The sequence below is a fragment of the Oncorhynchus clarkii genome, unplaced genomic scaffold, assembly GCF_045791955.1.
Source record: "Oncorhynchus clarkii lewisi isolate Uvic-CL-2024 unplaced genomic scaffold, UVic_Ocla_1.0 unplaced_contig_1345_pilon_pilon, whole genome shotgun sequence".
NCBI classification, from domain to species: Eukaryota; Metazoa; Chordata; class Actinopteri; order Salmoniformes; family Salmonidae; genus Oncorhynchus; species Oncorhynchus clarkii.
In genome coordinates this window covers 1,439-17,575 of record NW_027261066.1, presented here as the reverse complement: position 1 = coordinate 17,575, position 16,137 = coordinate 1,439, and the positions used below count along the sequence as shown (strand labels likewise).

At 40.7% G+C, this 16,137-nt stretch overlaps 1 protein-coding gene across 1 annotated transcript; it reads right to left on the bottom strand.

The window, feature by feature from the left end:
* Positions 1-4,109: 4,109 nt before the first annotated feature.
* Positions 4,110-13,437, bottom strand: LOC139404346 (tetratricopeptide repeat protein 31-like). The gene is made up of 18 exons (XM_071147213.1): positions 13,228-13,437; positions 12,913-12,935; positions 12,320-12,377; positions 11,619-11,812; positions 11,425-11,505; positions 11,219-11,287; positions 10,874-11,050; positions 9,116-9,271; positions 8,344-8,398; positions 8,080-8,170; positions 7,709-7,850; positions 7,303-7,407; positions 6,995-7,085; positions 6,673-6,868; positions 6,444-6,518; positions 5,888-5,987; positions 5,398-5,510; positions 4,110-5,158 (listed from the first exon to the last, which is right to left on the bottom strand). The coding sequence occupies exons 1-18, from the start codon at positions 13,268-13,270 to the stop codon at positions 5,041-5,043; spliced, it is 1,887 nt and encodes a 628-aa protein (XP_071003314.1). The 5' UTR covers positions 13,271-13,437; the 3' UTR covers positions 4,110-5,040.
* Positions 13,438-16,137: the final 2,700 nt, after the last annotated feature.

Here is a 16,137-nt window from a genome sequence, read left to right as displayed (position 1 = left end):
GAGAATGCCCAGAGTGTGCAAAGCTGCCATCAAGGCAAAGAAAGGGTGGCTACTTTGAATAAAATAAAATATAACATCTATTTGGATTTTTGCTAACACTTTTTTGGCTACTACATAAATCCTTGTCTATTATTTCACAGTGTTGATGTCTTCACTATTATTCTACAATGTAGAAAATAGTACAAATAAAGAAAAACCCTTTGAATGAGTAGGTGTGTCCAAACTTTTGACTGATATAGTACATGTTTACATGTGTACCTTTAAAAAGTACAATGATGATTGAGTGTCCATATGCAGTATCTGTATTTGTGACTGAGTACGTCTCCAGTTGTCCTCCAATATTCCACCTGCTTAAACATCCCCCCATCCCAAGTTGGGTTGTCTTCCCAGTGACTGATAGACCACTCCTGTAGTGTACTGATCCTAGGTCCTTTAAGAGAATGAGACCTTTTGAAAAGAGCACATAGTGCCACCTACAGAACAGAAACAGATTAGCAACCTACAGCATGTGTCTTTCGCCTCAGTTGTATTGTATACAGCTATGCACCCCCACACACACACTCTCATACAACCACAAACTCTGATGCTCAGCAGTAGTTCCATCCCATAGCCCAACTACAGTTGCAGCTGTTTGAGAAGGCATGCCAGATTGAGAAGGAATGGGGAGATTTGATTAACCAATGTCTAGTCCTAGCTGATGGAGCTCTGTTACACCCCTTTCCCCCAACATACACATGCTGTTTCCCCGTTGTGACCCTTCTTCCCGAGCACGACTGTGCAGTCAGGCCGTTTGATTATTCTGTGCAGCCAAGGCCACAATAATATGCCCCCTGTCTGATTGTGACCTCCTCCCTATGGGTTACTGCAGCCAGTGTTGCCAGCACTGCCACTATGTGGGTGGGAGTGCTCCACCGAATTCCCACCGGCTAGGTACGAGGTCGTAAAGGTTCTCATTAGCAGCTTTGAGATAAAACCTTGTACAGTGCCTTGCGAAAGTATTCGGCCCCCTTGAACTTTGCGACCTTTTGCCACATTTCAGGCTTCAAACATAAAGATATAAAACTGTATTTTTTTGTGAAGAATCAACAACAAGTGGGACACAATCATGAAGTGGAACGACATTTATTGGATATTTCAAACCTTTTTAACAAATCAAAAACTGAAAAATTGGGCGTGCAAAATTATTCAGCCCCCTTAAGTTAATACTTTGTAGCGCCACCTTTTGCTGCGATTACAGCTGTAAGTCACTTGGGGTATGTCTCTATCAGTTTTGCACATCGAGAGACTGACATTTTTTCCCATTCCTCCTTGCAAAACAGCTCGAGCTCAGTGAGGTTGGATGGAGAGCATTTGTGAACAGCAGTTTTCAGTTCTTTCCACAGATTCTCGATTGGATTCAGGTCTGGACTTTGACTTGGCCATTCTAACACCTGGATATGTTTATTTTTGAACCATTCCATTGTAGATTTTGCTTTATGTTTTGGATCATTGTCTTGTTGGAAGACAAATCTCCGTCCCAGTCTCAGGTCTTTTGCAGACTCCATCAGGTTCTCTTCCAGAATGGTCCTGTATTTGGCTCCATCCATCTTCCCATCAATTTTAACCATCTTCCCTGTCCCTGCTGAAGAAAAGCAGGCCCAAACCATGATGCTGCCACCACCATGTTTGACAGTGGGGATGGTGTGTTCAGCTGTGTTGCTTTTACGCCAAACATAACGTTTTGCATTGTTGCCAAAATGTTCAATTTTGGTTTCATCTGACCAGAGCACCTTCTTCCACATGTTTGGTGTGTCTCCCAGGTGGCTTGTGGCAAACTTTAAACTACACTTTTTATGGATATCTTTAAGAAATGGCTTTCTTCTTGCCACTCTTCCATAAAGGCCAGATTTGTGCAATATACTTTGTTGTATAACAATATAGATTGTTGTCCTATGGACAGAGTCTCCCACCTCAGCTGTAGATCTCTGCAGTTCATCCAGAGTGATCATGGGCCTCTTGGCTGCATCTCTGATCAGTCTTCTCCTTGTATGAGCTGAAAGTTTAGAGGGACGGCCAGGTCTTGGTAGATTTGCAGTGGTTTGATACTCCTTCCATTTCAATATTATCGCTTGCACAGTGCTCCTTGGGATGTTTAAAGCTTGGGAAATCTTTTTGTATCCAAATCCGGCTTTAAACTTCTTCACAACAGTATCTCGGACCTGCCTGGTGTGTTCCTTGTTCTTCATGATGCTCTCTGCGCTTTTAACGGACCTCTGAGACTATCACAGTGCAGGTGCATTTATACGGAGACTTGATTACACACAGGTGGATTGTATTTATCATCATTAGTCATTTAGGTCAACATTGGATCATTCAGAGATCCTCACTGAACTTCTGGAGAGAGTTTGCTGCACTGAAACTAAAGGGGGCTGAATAATTTTGCACGCCCAATTTTTCTGTTTTTGATTTGTTAAAAAAGTTTGAAATATCCAATAAATGTCGTTCCACTTCATGATTGTGTCCCACTTGTTGATTCTTCACAAAAAAATACAGTTTTATATCTTTATGTTTGAAGCCTGAAATGTGGCAAATGGTCGCAAAGTTCAAGGGGGCCGAATACTTTCGCAAGGCACTGTATGTCAAGAACAGCTCAAATAAGCAAAGAGAAATCCATCATCCAAGACACTCCATCTTTTTTTTAAGACATGCAGGTCAGACAATATGGAAAATTTTAAGAACTTTGAAAGTTTCTTCAAGTGCAGCCGCAAAAACCATCCAGCTCTATGATGAAACTGGCACTCATGAGGACCACCACAGGAAAGGAAGACCCAGAGTTACCTCTGCTGCAGAGGATAAGTTCATTTGAGTTACCAGCCTCAGAAATTGCAGCCCAAATAAATGCTTCACAGAGTTCAAGTTACAGACACAACTCAACATCAACTGCTGCAAATTAACCCCTCTAAAGGACACCAATAAGAGACTTGCTTGGGCCAAGAAACACGAGCAACGGACATTAGACCGGTGGAAATCTGTTCTTTGGTATGAGATTTTTGGTTCAAACCACCTTGTCTTTGTGAGACGCGGAGTAGGTGAACGCATGATTTCCACGTGTGGTTCCCAGAGTGAAGCATGGAGGATGACATGTGATGACGCTTTTCTGGTGACACTGTGATTAATTTAGAATTCAAGGCACACTTAACCAGCATGGCTGCCACAGCATTCTGCAGCGATACGCAATCCCATTTGGTTTGCACTTAGTGAGACTATCATTTCATTTTCAACAGGAAAATGACCCAACATACCTCCAGGCTATGTAGGGGCTATATAACCAAGGAGAGTGATGGAGTGCTGCATCAGATGACCTGGCAGCCAACAAGTGCTCAGCATTAGTAAGAAACTGCTTCAAAACATTCAGAAAAGCATTCCAGGTGAAGCTGGTTGAGAGAATGCCAAGAGTGTGCAAAGCCTCCATCAAGGCAAAGAAAGGGTGGGTACTTTGAAGAATATAAAATAGATTTGGATTTTATTAACACTTTTTTGACTACTACATAATTCCATATGTATTAGTGTCCATGTCTTCACTATCATTCTACAATATTTTTAAAAAAAGTACAAATAAAGGAACACCCTTGAATGAGTATTTTGTCCAAACTTTTGACTGGCACAATGTTTTATACTTCAAGGGGTCTTAACGTTCCAAATCAAAAAGCTAAATTATCCTTCATATAACCCTAAAACAACTCCATATAGCTTAGCATAACCCCCCAGACTCGTATGGGTTAAAGTGACATCACATCAGTTCGTTAGAAATGGTTAAAAATCAGTAAGCATGATTCTAGATTTTGTGGTAACCATTTTGATTGATCAACTTCCTCAGTATTCCACGCCTGTGCTGCCACCTACTGGTTGATTTGCCGGAGTACAATACCATTGCTCGTAAGCGTTCTTCCTTCTGCAAAGTGACCGTCAAGCTCTTACCACGGTTAACGTCAGTACAAACCATGAAGCACCTCGTTTGATGTTATAGGACAGATAGGTGATTGTACCGTCATAAAGACATGTTAATGTCACAAGAGTAAATGCATGACAACTTTAATAGAAATAGAATAGAAATATAAGTTTGAAAGAAATGACCAAGCGAAATGTAATTTATTGAACCAATTCAACCGAAGACATTACAAAAATCTTAATTTGAACGTTACATTTTCACCATAGACCGCCAGGTTTACTGATCAGTACAAAATAGTCGAGAAAAAATAAAAATATAACTTTTGAAACTACTAGCCACAGATGTCAGTTCAATGTCTAGTTTTGATTTACCAGATATTAGTGGTCAAATAACACAAATTCTACGGGAAATCACCATGTCAGTAAATTTAGAGTGATTTTTTTTTTTTTTTTTTTTACAAAAATGCCCTACAGTGACGAGATTATGCCAATGAAATCCGTTTTCCACGTTGATGCAAAGTAGTCAATTTATTGGGGGGGGGGGGGGTTTGAAGTTAAATTGAAACTATGAGACTATAAGACCGCAATTACAGGAACACGAAAGGGAAAAAGAAAAAAGTGTCAGGAAATGATTTGTACCAGTTAATGAATAACGCAGAATTACTTGACTTATTAGCTGTGACACGATCCCAACATACGTTTATATGGACCAACATTCATCATTAGCAGGCAACAGAGAAAACCACCGACTACAATGATAAGTCAATGTCATTAGTGACATTTCTCCAATATGATCCATCATATGGGCTTTAGCAAGAGCTAACATTTGGTGTAGACAGGGTAGGGAAAAAAAAAATGGTGCCAAACAAGATTGTCTGTTCTAAAAACACCTTTACATCTTAAAAATAAACTGTGTACATAAAAACAAACATTTTTGGCCTCTAAAAGCCTTTTAATTCCAGCTAGGAAATAGCCTCAATCCAAAATTGTGTGCACTGTTTGGGAATCACTGCTTAAAAGCATAATATGAACCATCTAAAATCCTGAATGAGTAGCCTCTTCCAGCAGCGCTAAGTCATGAGTTTGACTGTGGGCCAGTTGAAGTTGACGGGTTCACTGGGCCGAGGTCTTGTCCTTGCCTTTGTCAACGCCATTGTGTTCTGGGATGTGCCTGTAGGGGCAGTTTGGCCTCCTGTTACAGCCCAGGTTCCTCCAGAAGAAGCACTCCTTTCTACAAAAGGATAGAAAAGTCACAAATAAAATCTATAAACTGCCAATAAATGCATGCCAGCCCAAAGGATGGTGTGGCCCAACCACAACCTTTTCTAGTAATATTTTTTACTATGCCAACAATTTATGATTTTCAATAGGCTACTCACTGCTAGCAGGAAGCAAACCATTTCAAGATCAAAAACCAGGGACAGTACTGTATATTGCCCTTTCGCTATTTGTCCAATAGATCCTACGTACGTGCTATGGGAAGGCAGGTCCTGAGCTTTCTGGGCATCCTTGGCTATGCCCAGGTGTGTTGGGTTCCTGTCGGGGTAGCGCACTAAGATCTTGGACCCATTGAGCTCCATCCCCTTTAAGATGGCAGACAGACAATTATTTCCCAAGAGGTCAGAGGCTTGCACAAAACATCCAATTAAGACCAAGACTGCCTGAAAACTATACTAGCAGTCTCAAATCCTTGCCTTCTCTGTCATTGTTTCCTCAAATCCTCTAAGTGCATTGGAGGAGGTGGTCAGACACTGACTGACCTTAAGAGCCCATCCTCCAATAATCATCGAGGGGAATTGAAGTCTGAACACAATGAATTAAGAAACTTATGGGAACATAAGTGTGTGAAACCAAACATGTTACTCAAACATACAGAATAAAGTAGAGAAAAATGGGCAGACACTCGCACATAAGACCCAGGGACCTTTAGTGCAAGTCTGCACGTTGTAAAGACACTTACATGAAAAGTCAAAGCAATCTCACAACAGTCTGGGTCCAAATAGTTAACAAAAGCACATCGTCTGGAGCGCAGAAGCTTAATACTATGGATTTTCCCAGCTCTGCAATGAAAGAGACATTGATTAGAGATGCAGAAACAAGCAGGGGACTGATTAAACAAGGATATTTTCAAGAGTGCCTCGTTCATAGCTTAGTTTTCTACTCAAGCATAGTTGTCAAACAAAATCTGGAAACTGGGTAAGGTGATTGGCTGTGGCAAAACACAGTATAATTTTTTTTTAAATGTTAAACTAGGCAAGTCAGTAAGGAACAAATTCTTAGTTACACTGACGGCCTACCAGGGAACAGTGGGTTAACTGCCTTGTTCAGGAGCAGGACAGATGTTTACCGTGCCAGCTCGAGGATTCGATCCAGCAACCTTTCGGTTACTGGCCCAACGCTCTAACCACTAAGCTAACTTCCGCCCCAATATCTAAATGAATGGTGTGTAAAGGAGATCTTTCTTACTGCCCCACTTCCCCGAGGGTTCAATTGAAATATGTGGTGCATTCACTTACCCCTCAAATCTCTCTATAATCATAGCCTCCGTTGCTGATGGGACCAAGTTTCCAACCCAAATAGGGTACAATTTACTGTAAGTAAAAGCAAATATCAAATTGCTACACCTACCAAAAACACACATTACAGCCAGTAGCAATATACACGAAAACAGACACGATCTCTAATACTACATTTTCATGTCAAGGACTGGGAATGGAAAAACAGTCAAGTAGAACTCAAACTTACGTTTCTACAGGAAAGTTTTCCGATCTCCTTATGGGGGTGTTGGTCTTGGGTCTGTTCTGAAGGCTTTGTGAATGCTGGGCCTGATGAGGTTTTGGTGCTGAGGGGAACTCTGATGTTTGAGAGGTGCTGTAGACACGGTCCACTTTGGCAGGATAGGTAACACTTGCAGTTGGATAACTGCCGTTATAGAGGATTCCTAAAACAAGAACAAGTCCCTAAAAATGTCTGAGGTTTCTCAGTTCAAATAACTCTGGACTCCACAACAGTATATATATGTCAAGTTGCCTACCTCCACAGAGGAGAAACCTTCAGATGCTCTTACCAGATATTTTGGACAATGCCTCAAGTGATTTCTCCACGTTCCCGTGAATTATTAAGGCATTTGAGCTCTGTTCCCGGGAAAAGCCAAACCCCTGCAAACAAGACCACAAAACCCAGAAACATTGCATCAGAAATATGTAACACCTTTCAAATGGTATCTGCCTACTATTGAGTACAACCAGTTGTACATCGTTTCTACTACAGTAACCCATAAGAGACTAAAATAGTCTCCTTCCATGTTTATAAAAAAAAATTGTCCTAATGCAGCTGGGTGTGTGATAACTGTCAACTCCGCATCATGTTGCTGACCATTAGCTGTGTTATCTGGACCCTCATAAGTTCCTGGGCGGCATCGGCACAGGAGCTGTCCAAACGCAGCACTTCCTTTAAGGCCTGGGCGGCTTCGTCGTATCTCTGTGGGGGAAATTATTGTAAATTCTCTGTACGCTAAAATGTAAGATTCTCAGTCTGAATAGTAAACAATAAGATAAAACGCATTCGCAAACATCTGTGCATACGGCACATGCTCATGTACCGATTCACGATTGGCGAAAAGACAGGAAGTACACAACTTGGCATGGCTACAAAAAAAGGGATAGTTGACATTTCTTGTTCTCGATAGAAATTCTACAGAAATGTAATCCAAGTTTGAAAGACATCCAGAGAGAGGATAATGGTTCAAAGCTCTATAACTGACCCTGGCATCAGACATTACCTTCAGCCCTGCCAGAGCTCTGCCTTTTCTGTAGAGGCCTTTGACCCAGCCAGGACTCATGTTGAGGGCTAACTCCGCATCAGCCAAGGCTTTCTCATAGTCCTGGATCTTCTCATAACAGAAGGACCGGTTGCCAAACAGCCTGAAACACAAAAGCAGTTTGTTTTCAGCTGTAAAAGCACATTGAAAACCTGAGAAAGTGGTGTCATTTAAACCAAATCAATTATCCTAGTTGATGGCACAGCCTAGGAACCAATCAATACTGTAAAGGGGAATAAAAAAAATCATTATGCAAACCATTTAAAATCACATTTATTTAAAAAAATAATTGGTGAACAGTTTGACATTTCAAGATGATTGTAGTTTCTCACCTAAACTCTGCAGGGTTGTACTTAATTGCATCCGTAAAATACTTAACAGCCATGTCAAAATGTCCACTGCTGGCAAACTGATTACCAATTACTGTGGAGAGAGAAAAAAAAAAAAAGCTGCCAAATTCAAAATCAGTGTACCCCCTCTTCTAGGGTGTTCCTTTCAAGCAACTCTGGTCTAGAATACTCACTTTTGCAACATTTGGACAAAATGTTACGAAATAATGAGGGAAGTTCTTTAATAATATAATAAGAAAAACTCACCAGCCAGCTCTGTACTCTTTTTAACTATATCCTCAGTGTTGGGTACAGGAGAATTCTGTGCAAGGATAAAACAAGAGACAAGTTTACACATCCAGAATACTTAAAAGTGGGCACACACTGCAATGATAAGACAGAACAATATTTCTCTACGATTTCACTTGTCGCAGATCGTTTTTCTGGATTGTATTTTAATCTTGGAGCATAGTGTCACCGGGGGTTGGGGGGGCAACGAAGTAGATTAAATGCCCCCCCCCCCCCCCCTTCCCTCCCTCCATGTTCTCCAGACAACATCATGACCCCCACACGATGAAGTCTCTCATAACCAAATGTTTTGTCGGAGCTCCTGCAGTGCGACAGGTGATGCATTCCGATAGCCAATAGAAATGCACGATGAGTGAATAAACTGGTCCGCTGTGGAATTGCTCAATCAGTAGGATACGTTATATACAACATTTTTCAGTCAGCTCACACTACACTCAATCCACTTCAACAACATACCCAATGCCTCAACTAATTATTTTATGCACTTCCATTTCTCCCTGCCAATATTCATAACTGTTTACCCATCTCTCGTTGAAATTGTATATGTCATTTGGGGAAAAACAGCTGCTAAGTGAGGGGGGAGTCCATCGTACACTACCGATAGCAACAGCAAGATTTAACCGCTGGTTTATTGTACAGCGTGCCATATATTTCCAGGATGTTTAATATTGTACAGTGTATTCCTGGCTTTGTGTACACCTTAAGCATTCAATAGGAAAGATTAGCACACCTTTTGTATATCTTTCATTTCTTTATTTGGTTTCTCCTTCGGTTGACTGGTTTTCTTTTTCTCCTTCCATTCTGGCCTAGGCTTCTGTTCAAGTTGACGCTTTGCTATATCAGCAGCCTTGGATACAAAACTGCTGGTCATATCCAGCTGCAGTTCCTGGTGGAAATAGGGGAAGAGAAAAGGGTCAAAATAGACCTGTCCATTTTCTCCAAAATAGAAACTTGATTAAGTGTTTTTTTTTGCTTCTGGAGTAGCAGTTAAACACCAACAATGACATGCTGCTTCTGTTACGCCAGTGTTCATTTAGACAGCTATTTTAGATATAGTTTCAGTCTTAATGACTAAAATAACTTTTAGTCTTCGTCCCATTTTAGTAAATATGTTCTTAGTTGGACTTAAACTCGGGACAATGTGTTTAGTTTTAGCCCGTGCATTTCTCCCCCCCCAAAAAATAACGCATTTGCCATCATGTGAACATTCAGATAGCCGTGTCAAACTTGGCCTACTATCTCTTCGTATGGCTGACACTACCGTATGTTATTTTTAGTGCTACACTGATATTGATTAGTGCACTGTTGGATTTTATAGCTTGCAAGAAAAGGCATTTCACTGTACTTGTGCACATGACATTAAAAACTTGAAATATTGCTATTGTGGCAGATTGTAACCAATGCAAGCCATGATTAACTACAGCCTAGGCTACAGGTTAAACCATTTAAAGATACAGCTCTTTTCATCCCACCATGACCTGACACTGAAAATAATTGGAGTGAGCTTTCCAACAATGCCAGAAATATTACTGTAATCCTAATATTTTGCAAATAGCATGAATATTTCCCCAAAAAGGGGTAAAAACTACACTCACATTTGTGGATAGATGAAAAAAATATCAGTGCACATGGGGAAATAAGAGTTTCTGATGCGATCAAAGCAAAAAATATCTTACATGAAAGAGAGTAAACATTGTTTCTAGTTTAGGTCAGTTGCAATCGAAGCTTCCTGGTTGCGCTTCAGTGACTGAAGTAACCGTTCGGGAGTTATGTGGGAGAGCCGGTTAGACCTGCTCAAATCAGACTGCGCAACTGAAAGAAGTTAATACGGCCAATGAGAGGATTGCATGAAATATTCCGCAAAGTCACGCATGCTTATGATTGGACAACACAGAAGAAGGGGCGGGAGCTTGATGTCAAATTAAAATGTTCTTTAGCCTAACATGGAATTATCGTCTCTTCACATTATTGTCAACTGAAACACAAAACTAATATGCTACAATGTTTAAAAAAATATATAATTTAAACTGCATCTCATTATATTCATTCGTTTTCACCAAGGACAATATGTTGTACATTTTTTTATTTTTTTAAAATTAAATGAACACTGCATTATGCCAAATGCAGGGTGTGACATTTAACTTCTAAATGACACTTATCCCGTTACTACGATCACTTGCCAGAAAATGTATCCTATGTATAGGGGAGAAGCCATACGTTTGCTGCCTTTCACCTACACACAAAGGGATAAAGCAGAAAGATCCATACTGCAATTCTTTCCATTTTGGTTGACATCAAAACATTCTCAGAAAAGGCTCAACTTTCTTGACTGCCACACATTGTCCGTCTTTCACTTAAACAATGGGGAGGAATCAGAAATATCAGTTTCAGGCTACTGGAATGCTATAGTTTGGTTATTTTTAACATAAACATACATGAAACATTATTTATCACCAAAATGTAAAAGGCATCATTTTAGTTTGGTTACCTCCGAGTTGCTGTGTATGCTCTCCTCTTCACTCTCCTCCTCGGCGTCGCTGGACTCTCCGCTGCTGTCTCCGCTATCAGTAACAGACAAGTCCTGCAGGCCCTGAGCGAGAGCCCCTTTAGCGCTGGTACTAGTCTTGTTACACTTACTTTCATTCACTTTACTCTCTGCATCAAGCTGTGAACATTCAACATTCATATGTCAAGAGAGAAAAATCATACATTTAAATTATATTGACATGCTTAAACTGATATATATATATATATATAAACCCAGGTGTGATTGCTTTAGCTTTTATTAAATATAATGAACATTGTTAATCAGCTGAGTAGATATAGCACTCACCTTGACTTCTGTCACTGGGTTCTGTTTTTCTTTTTCCAACTTCTCAAGCAGTCTTCTTTCTTTTTGTTTCTGTAGGACAGAAATTGATAAAAGTAGAACTTTGTTTAAATTGTCTGAGCTTTCCTAAACCCGCTAACCTCCCGACGAGTATGGGTAAGTTGGGGGGGGGGGGGGGGGGGGTCGGACTAGTTGACCTCAAAACTCACAATTTTCTTAATCTTCTTCTTCTCAGCCTTGACTTTGCTCTTTCGGTACTCTTTCAACGCCTCAAGAGCTCTCACGGCAGGCTGCAGAACGAAGACATATTTAAATAGAATACAAGATTATTCAAAAAGGTTTTGTAGCAATCAAAGCCATACTATTTTTCCATTAGATTAACAGGAGATTGTAAAATACTGACATTATCTGGAGATGGTTTAGAGGCTGCTTTAGGTGGTTGATTGTAATGCAGAGAGGTGGGTTGGTATGAAGAGCTTGAGTTGGATAAGAAGTTTCTGGAAAATCCACAGTATGACTTTCTACCATGGTGATCTTCATAGTCACTGTCATAAAAGTCTTCACCCGAGTAATATTCATGGGTTACAAAATCCAAACCTTGGTGAAAAGAATGGGAATTGTCATTCACAGTAAACAATAGAGCTAGACGTTGGGAACAGCATAGATTCAAACAAATTTATTTTCAGCACATCTTGTTTAAATATGATTCATCTTTCAAGGTCCAGTGACATTTTTTTTTTTTTTTTTAATCAAGGCGACTGATGTGATACAAACTTGTTATTCATCTAATACATATAAATATATATATAAGTCATCTTGGTATAAAAATGCTAATAAACGTATCATCGATGTTATTTGCATTTATACTGTGCTAGCACTAGGCCAGCGTTTCCCAAACTCTGTCCTCTGGACCCCAAAGTGGTGCACGTTTAGGTTTCGCCTTAACTCTACACAGCCTGACTCAAATCATCAAAGCTTGATGATTAGTTGATTATTTGAATCAGCTGTGTGGTGCTAGGACAAAAAAACGTGCAGCCCTTGGGGTTTGAGGATAGAGTTTGGAGAAACCCTGCACTAGGCATTGCTTTTAATACCAGTTCTTACCAAGATATCCAATGTTTAGCCCGTGAGAGTTCACTCTTACAAAATCCATTACAGCATGCTGAAAAAGAAAGGAGGCAGGAAAGTAAAGTACAGATGCATTTTTATGTGTCTCTTAGATAGGGTTGCACAATTATGGGAACTTTAAAATCAACTCCCTGGGTTCCCCCCCCAGCACTGAGCATATTTCAGGTTTGCTAAGCGCAAAGTTGAACATTGAATTCCGTGCAACATCCAGTACACGTTAACTGGGAATACTGAGGCTGTACCCGCTTTCAAGTTAGTTTTACATGGCCAAGTAAACTGTGGCTATTTGAGCATAATGTAGGCCTTCCATCAAACGGAGAACTTGCTTAAAAAAAAAATTTAATTGTTGGAAAAGGCAATTATAAAATAGATATATACATACATACAAGTCCTAATCTCAGATCCAGGAAATGTGAAAAATGACGTTGACGTTTTCGTGAGAATGACCCTTAGACAGACCCCACTTCACACGGGTGTCTCCCCCCTCCTTGCCTCAAACAACGCCAGTACACAAATTAAAATGTAATCCCTACAACAATTGCTAACTAAACATTCAGCTTGGTACTTACCATCCTATGGATGTCTCCGGGGTCTAATAGCAGGAAAAAAATACAAAATGTCAGCAGGGCACACACGTAATGTTAGCTAACGTTACTAGCTAATAGTTAGCAGCTAGCTTAGGTTCTTTAGATAAGAGATATCGAAGTTACTTCCTGCGACCGCTTAACGTGTTCGCAGCTATACCAAAAAAACTAAATAGCTAGACTAAATGTTAGCTACTTCTAGCTAGTTAACTTACAGAAAGTTATGAGTTAGCTAACATCTGATATCTCGTGAGTCAAACATAGGTGGTGTTTGGGAAGAGAGAAAAATAGTACTCTTACGCTGCTCCACTTCTGAAACCTTCGCGAGTCTTCTTTCAGACATGTCGAATGAGAGCAAGCTATATATATATATATATTTTTTAAAAATTAGCTAGCTTAATGACGCTGGCGTATCCATCGAAATGTTTTGCCTCGTTTTTTTCCCCCCACCTTTGTGTCGAATGAACTCAAATCCCCCCTCAAAAAATGTCGGTCTCTTCTTCTGTGGTTTTTATCTGCTGTTGGCATCCAACGTTATGGTGCATTGCCGCCTCCTACTGTCCTGGAGCGTGGGCCAGAGACAAGGAGGAACTAAATCCTACCCGCCAGCCCAATTTGATAAAAATATATGAGACTGTATCTGATGACGTTTTACTCCGTTTGCTCTTTTAAACTCAATTGCTGTATCCCCTCCGTTTGATGGAAGGCCTACATGGATCTCAGGCTCTCTTTCCCTCTCATACTTCCCACACTGTATCAGTACATGCTCCCCTGTCTCTGTTTCCTGACAGTAATCACACCTTCCTGTTGGATGCTTTCATATCACATTAAATGTGACATTAAAAGTCTCAACCCGTTGTTTCTCACCCTCAGCCCTTGTATAGATGACCTCCTCTCTTCTGTCTCTTTCTGCCATCCTTTCCTACTTTACTTTACGTTGTACTCTGTGTGTGTGTCGCAGATGTCGAAATCTAAATCATATTTTATTGGTCACAAATTCACAACCACTACCTTATACACACAAATGTAAGGGATGAATAGGTACATAGGTATATATGGATGAGCGATGGCTGTGCGGCATAGGCAAGATGCAGCAGATGGAATAGAGCAGTATATACGAGACGCGTGATGTAGGACACGTAAACATTATTAAAGTGGTGTTATATAAAGTGACTAATGATAGGCATCGGCAAGATGCTAAGGCACTACATCTCAGTCACTACAGACACCCTGGTTTGAATCCAGGCTGTATCACAACCGGCCGTGATTGGGAGTCCCATAGGGTGGCACACAATTGGCCCAGCATCATCCGAGTTAGGCCGGTGTAGGCCGTCATTGTAAATACGAATTTGTTCTGAACTGACTTGCCTAGTTAAATAAAAAAAACATGCTTGACCTTAGTGTCTGTGTTCCACTGCTCCTGTCATCTCTGTACCACCACTGTCCTTATCATTCCCTTAAACTCTGCCTTGCTCTTTGGCAATCCACATCCACCTCCTCTCTCCTAAGGACCTGTTTAGCTAGCATATCTACAAGACTTCCACCCAGGGACACACTCCTTTCATGCCGCTTTGATACAGCTACAAACGGAAGTGATTTTCGTAGCAGGTTAGGGGAGCATTTTCCCAAACTCTCCTAACATGCTACGAAAAATACCATTCCAGTTGTAGTGTGAAGTGTGTTTCTCCTTCCAACCCCACATGGGCTGAGATCCAAGCATAACTTCTGGGCATTGGTCTCACCCGGGAATGAATTTGGAGTACCCATATAGCAGGTATTGTCTGCTCATAATCTTGATGTGATTGGCCTGACTGAAACATGGCTTAAACCGGATTAATTTACTGTGTTAAATGAGGCCTCACCTCCTGGTTACACTAGTGACCATATCCCCCGCGCATCCAGCAAAGGCGAAGGTGTTGCTAACATTTACAATAGCGAATTTCAATTTATAAAAAAAAAAAAAAAAAGACTGCATTTTGGTCATTTGAGCTTCTAGTCATGAAATCTATGCAGCCTACTCAATCACTTTTTATAGCTACTGTTTACAGGCCTCCCGGGCCATATTCAGCGTTCCTCACCGAGTTCCCTGAATTCCTATCGGACCTTGTAGTCATAGCAGATGATATTCAATTTTTGTAGACTTTAATATTCACATGGAAAAGTCCACAAACCCACACCAAAAGGCTTTCAGAGCCATCATCGACTCAGTGGGTTTTGTCCAACATGTCTCCGGACCTACTCACTGCCACAGTCATACTCTGGACCTAGTTTTGTCCCGTGGAATAAATATTGTGGCTCTTAATGTTGTTCCTCATAATCCCGGACTATCAGACCACCATTTTATTACGTTTGCAATCGCAACAAATAATCTGCTCAGACCCCAACCAAGGAGCATCAAAAGCCATGCTATAAATTCTCGGACAACCCAAAGATTTTTCGATGCCCTTCGACTCCCTCCACCTACCCAAGGACGTCAGAGTACAACTGTAAGTCTTCCGACTAGCTTGGAAAGACAATACCGTGCAGTATTGAAGAGCCCTCACTGCTGCTCGATCATCCTATTTTTCCAACTTAATTGAGGAGAATAAGAACAATCCATAATTGATTTGATGCTGTCGCAAAGCTAACTAAAAAGCAGCATTCCCAAAGAGAGGACGGCTTTCACATCAGCAGTGATACATTTATGAACTTTTAAAAGATCATGTACTTTTTGTCAAAGAAAGCAAATTATGGACTCCTCTTTAAATCGGCATATTTCTCCAAAGCTCAGTTATACTGAATCTGCACAACACTGCTAGGACCTAGGATCAAGGGAGACACTCAAGTGTTTTAGTACTATATCTCTTGACACATTGATGAAAATAGTCATGGCCTCTAAACCTTCAAGCTGCATACTGGACCCAATTAACCTAAACGATTGAAAGAGCTGATTCCTGTGCTTGTCCCTCCTATGTTGAATATAATAAAATGTCTCCCTATCCACCAGATGTGTACCAGACTCACTAAAAGTGGCAGTAATAAAAGCCTCTCTTGAAAAAACCAAACCTTGACCCAGAAAATATTTAAAAAACTATCAGCCTATATCGAATCTCCCAATCCTCTAGCACTGAGACTGCACTCGTGAAGGTGGTAAATTACATTTTAATGGCGTCAGACCAAGGCTGTGCAGCTGTCCTCATGCTCCTAGACCTTAGTGCTGCTTTTGAAACC

Coding starts and splice junctions, on each gene's coding strand:
- LOC139404346 (XM_071147213.1), bottom strand. CDS start 13,270: ATGTCTGAAAGAAGACTCGCGAAGGTTTCAGAAGTGGAGCAGC. Junction 11,506..11,618: donor CTAAACCATCTCCAGATAAT/GTCAGTATTTTA, acceptor TTCGTTCTGCAG/CCTGCCGTGAGAGCTCTTGA. Junction 11,051..11,218: donor ACCCAGTGACAGAAGTCAAG/GTGAGTGCTATA, acceptor GAATGTTCACAG/CTTGATGCAGAGAGTAAAGT.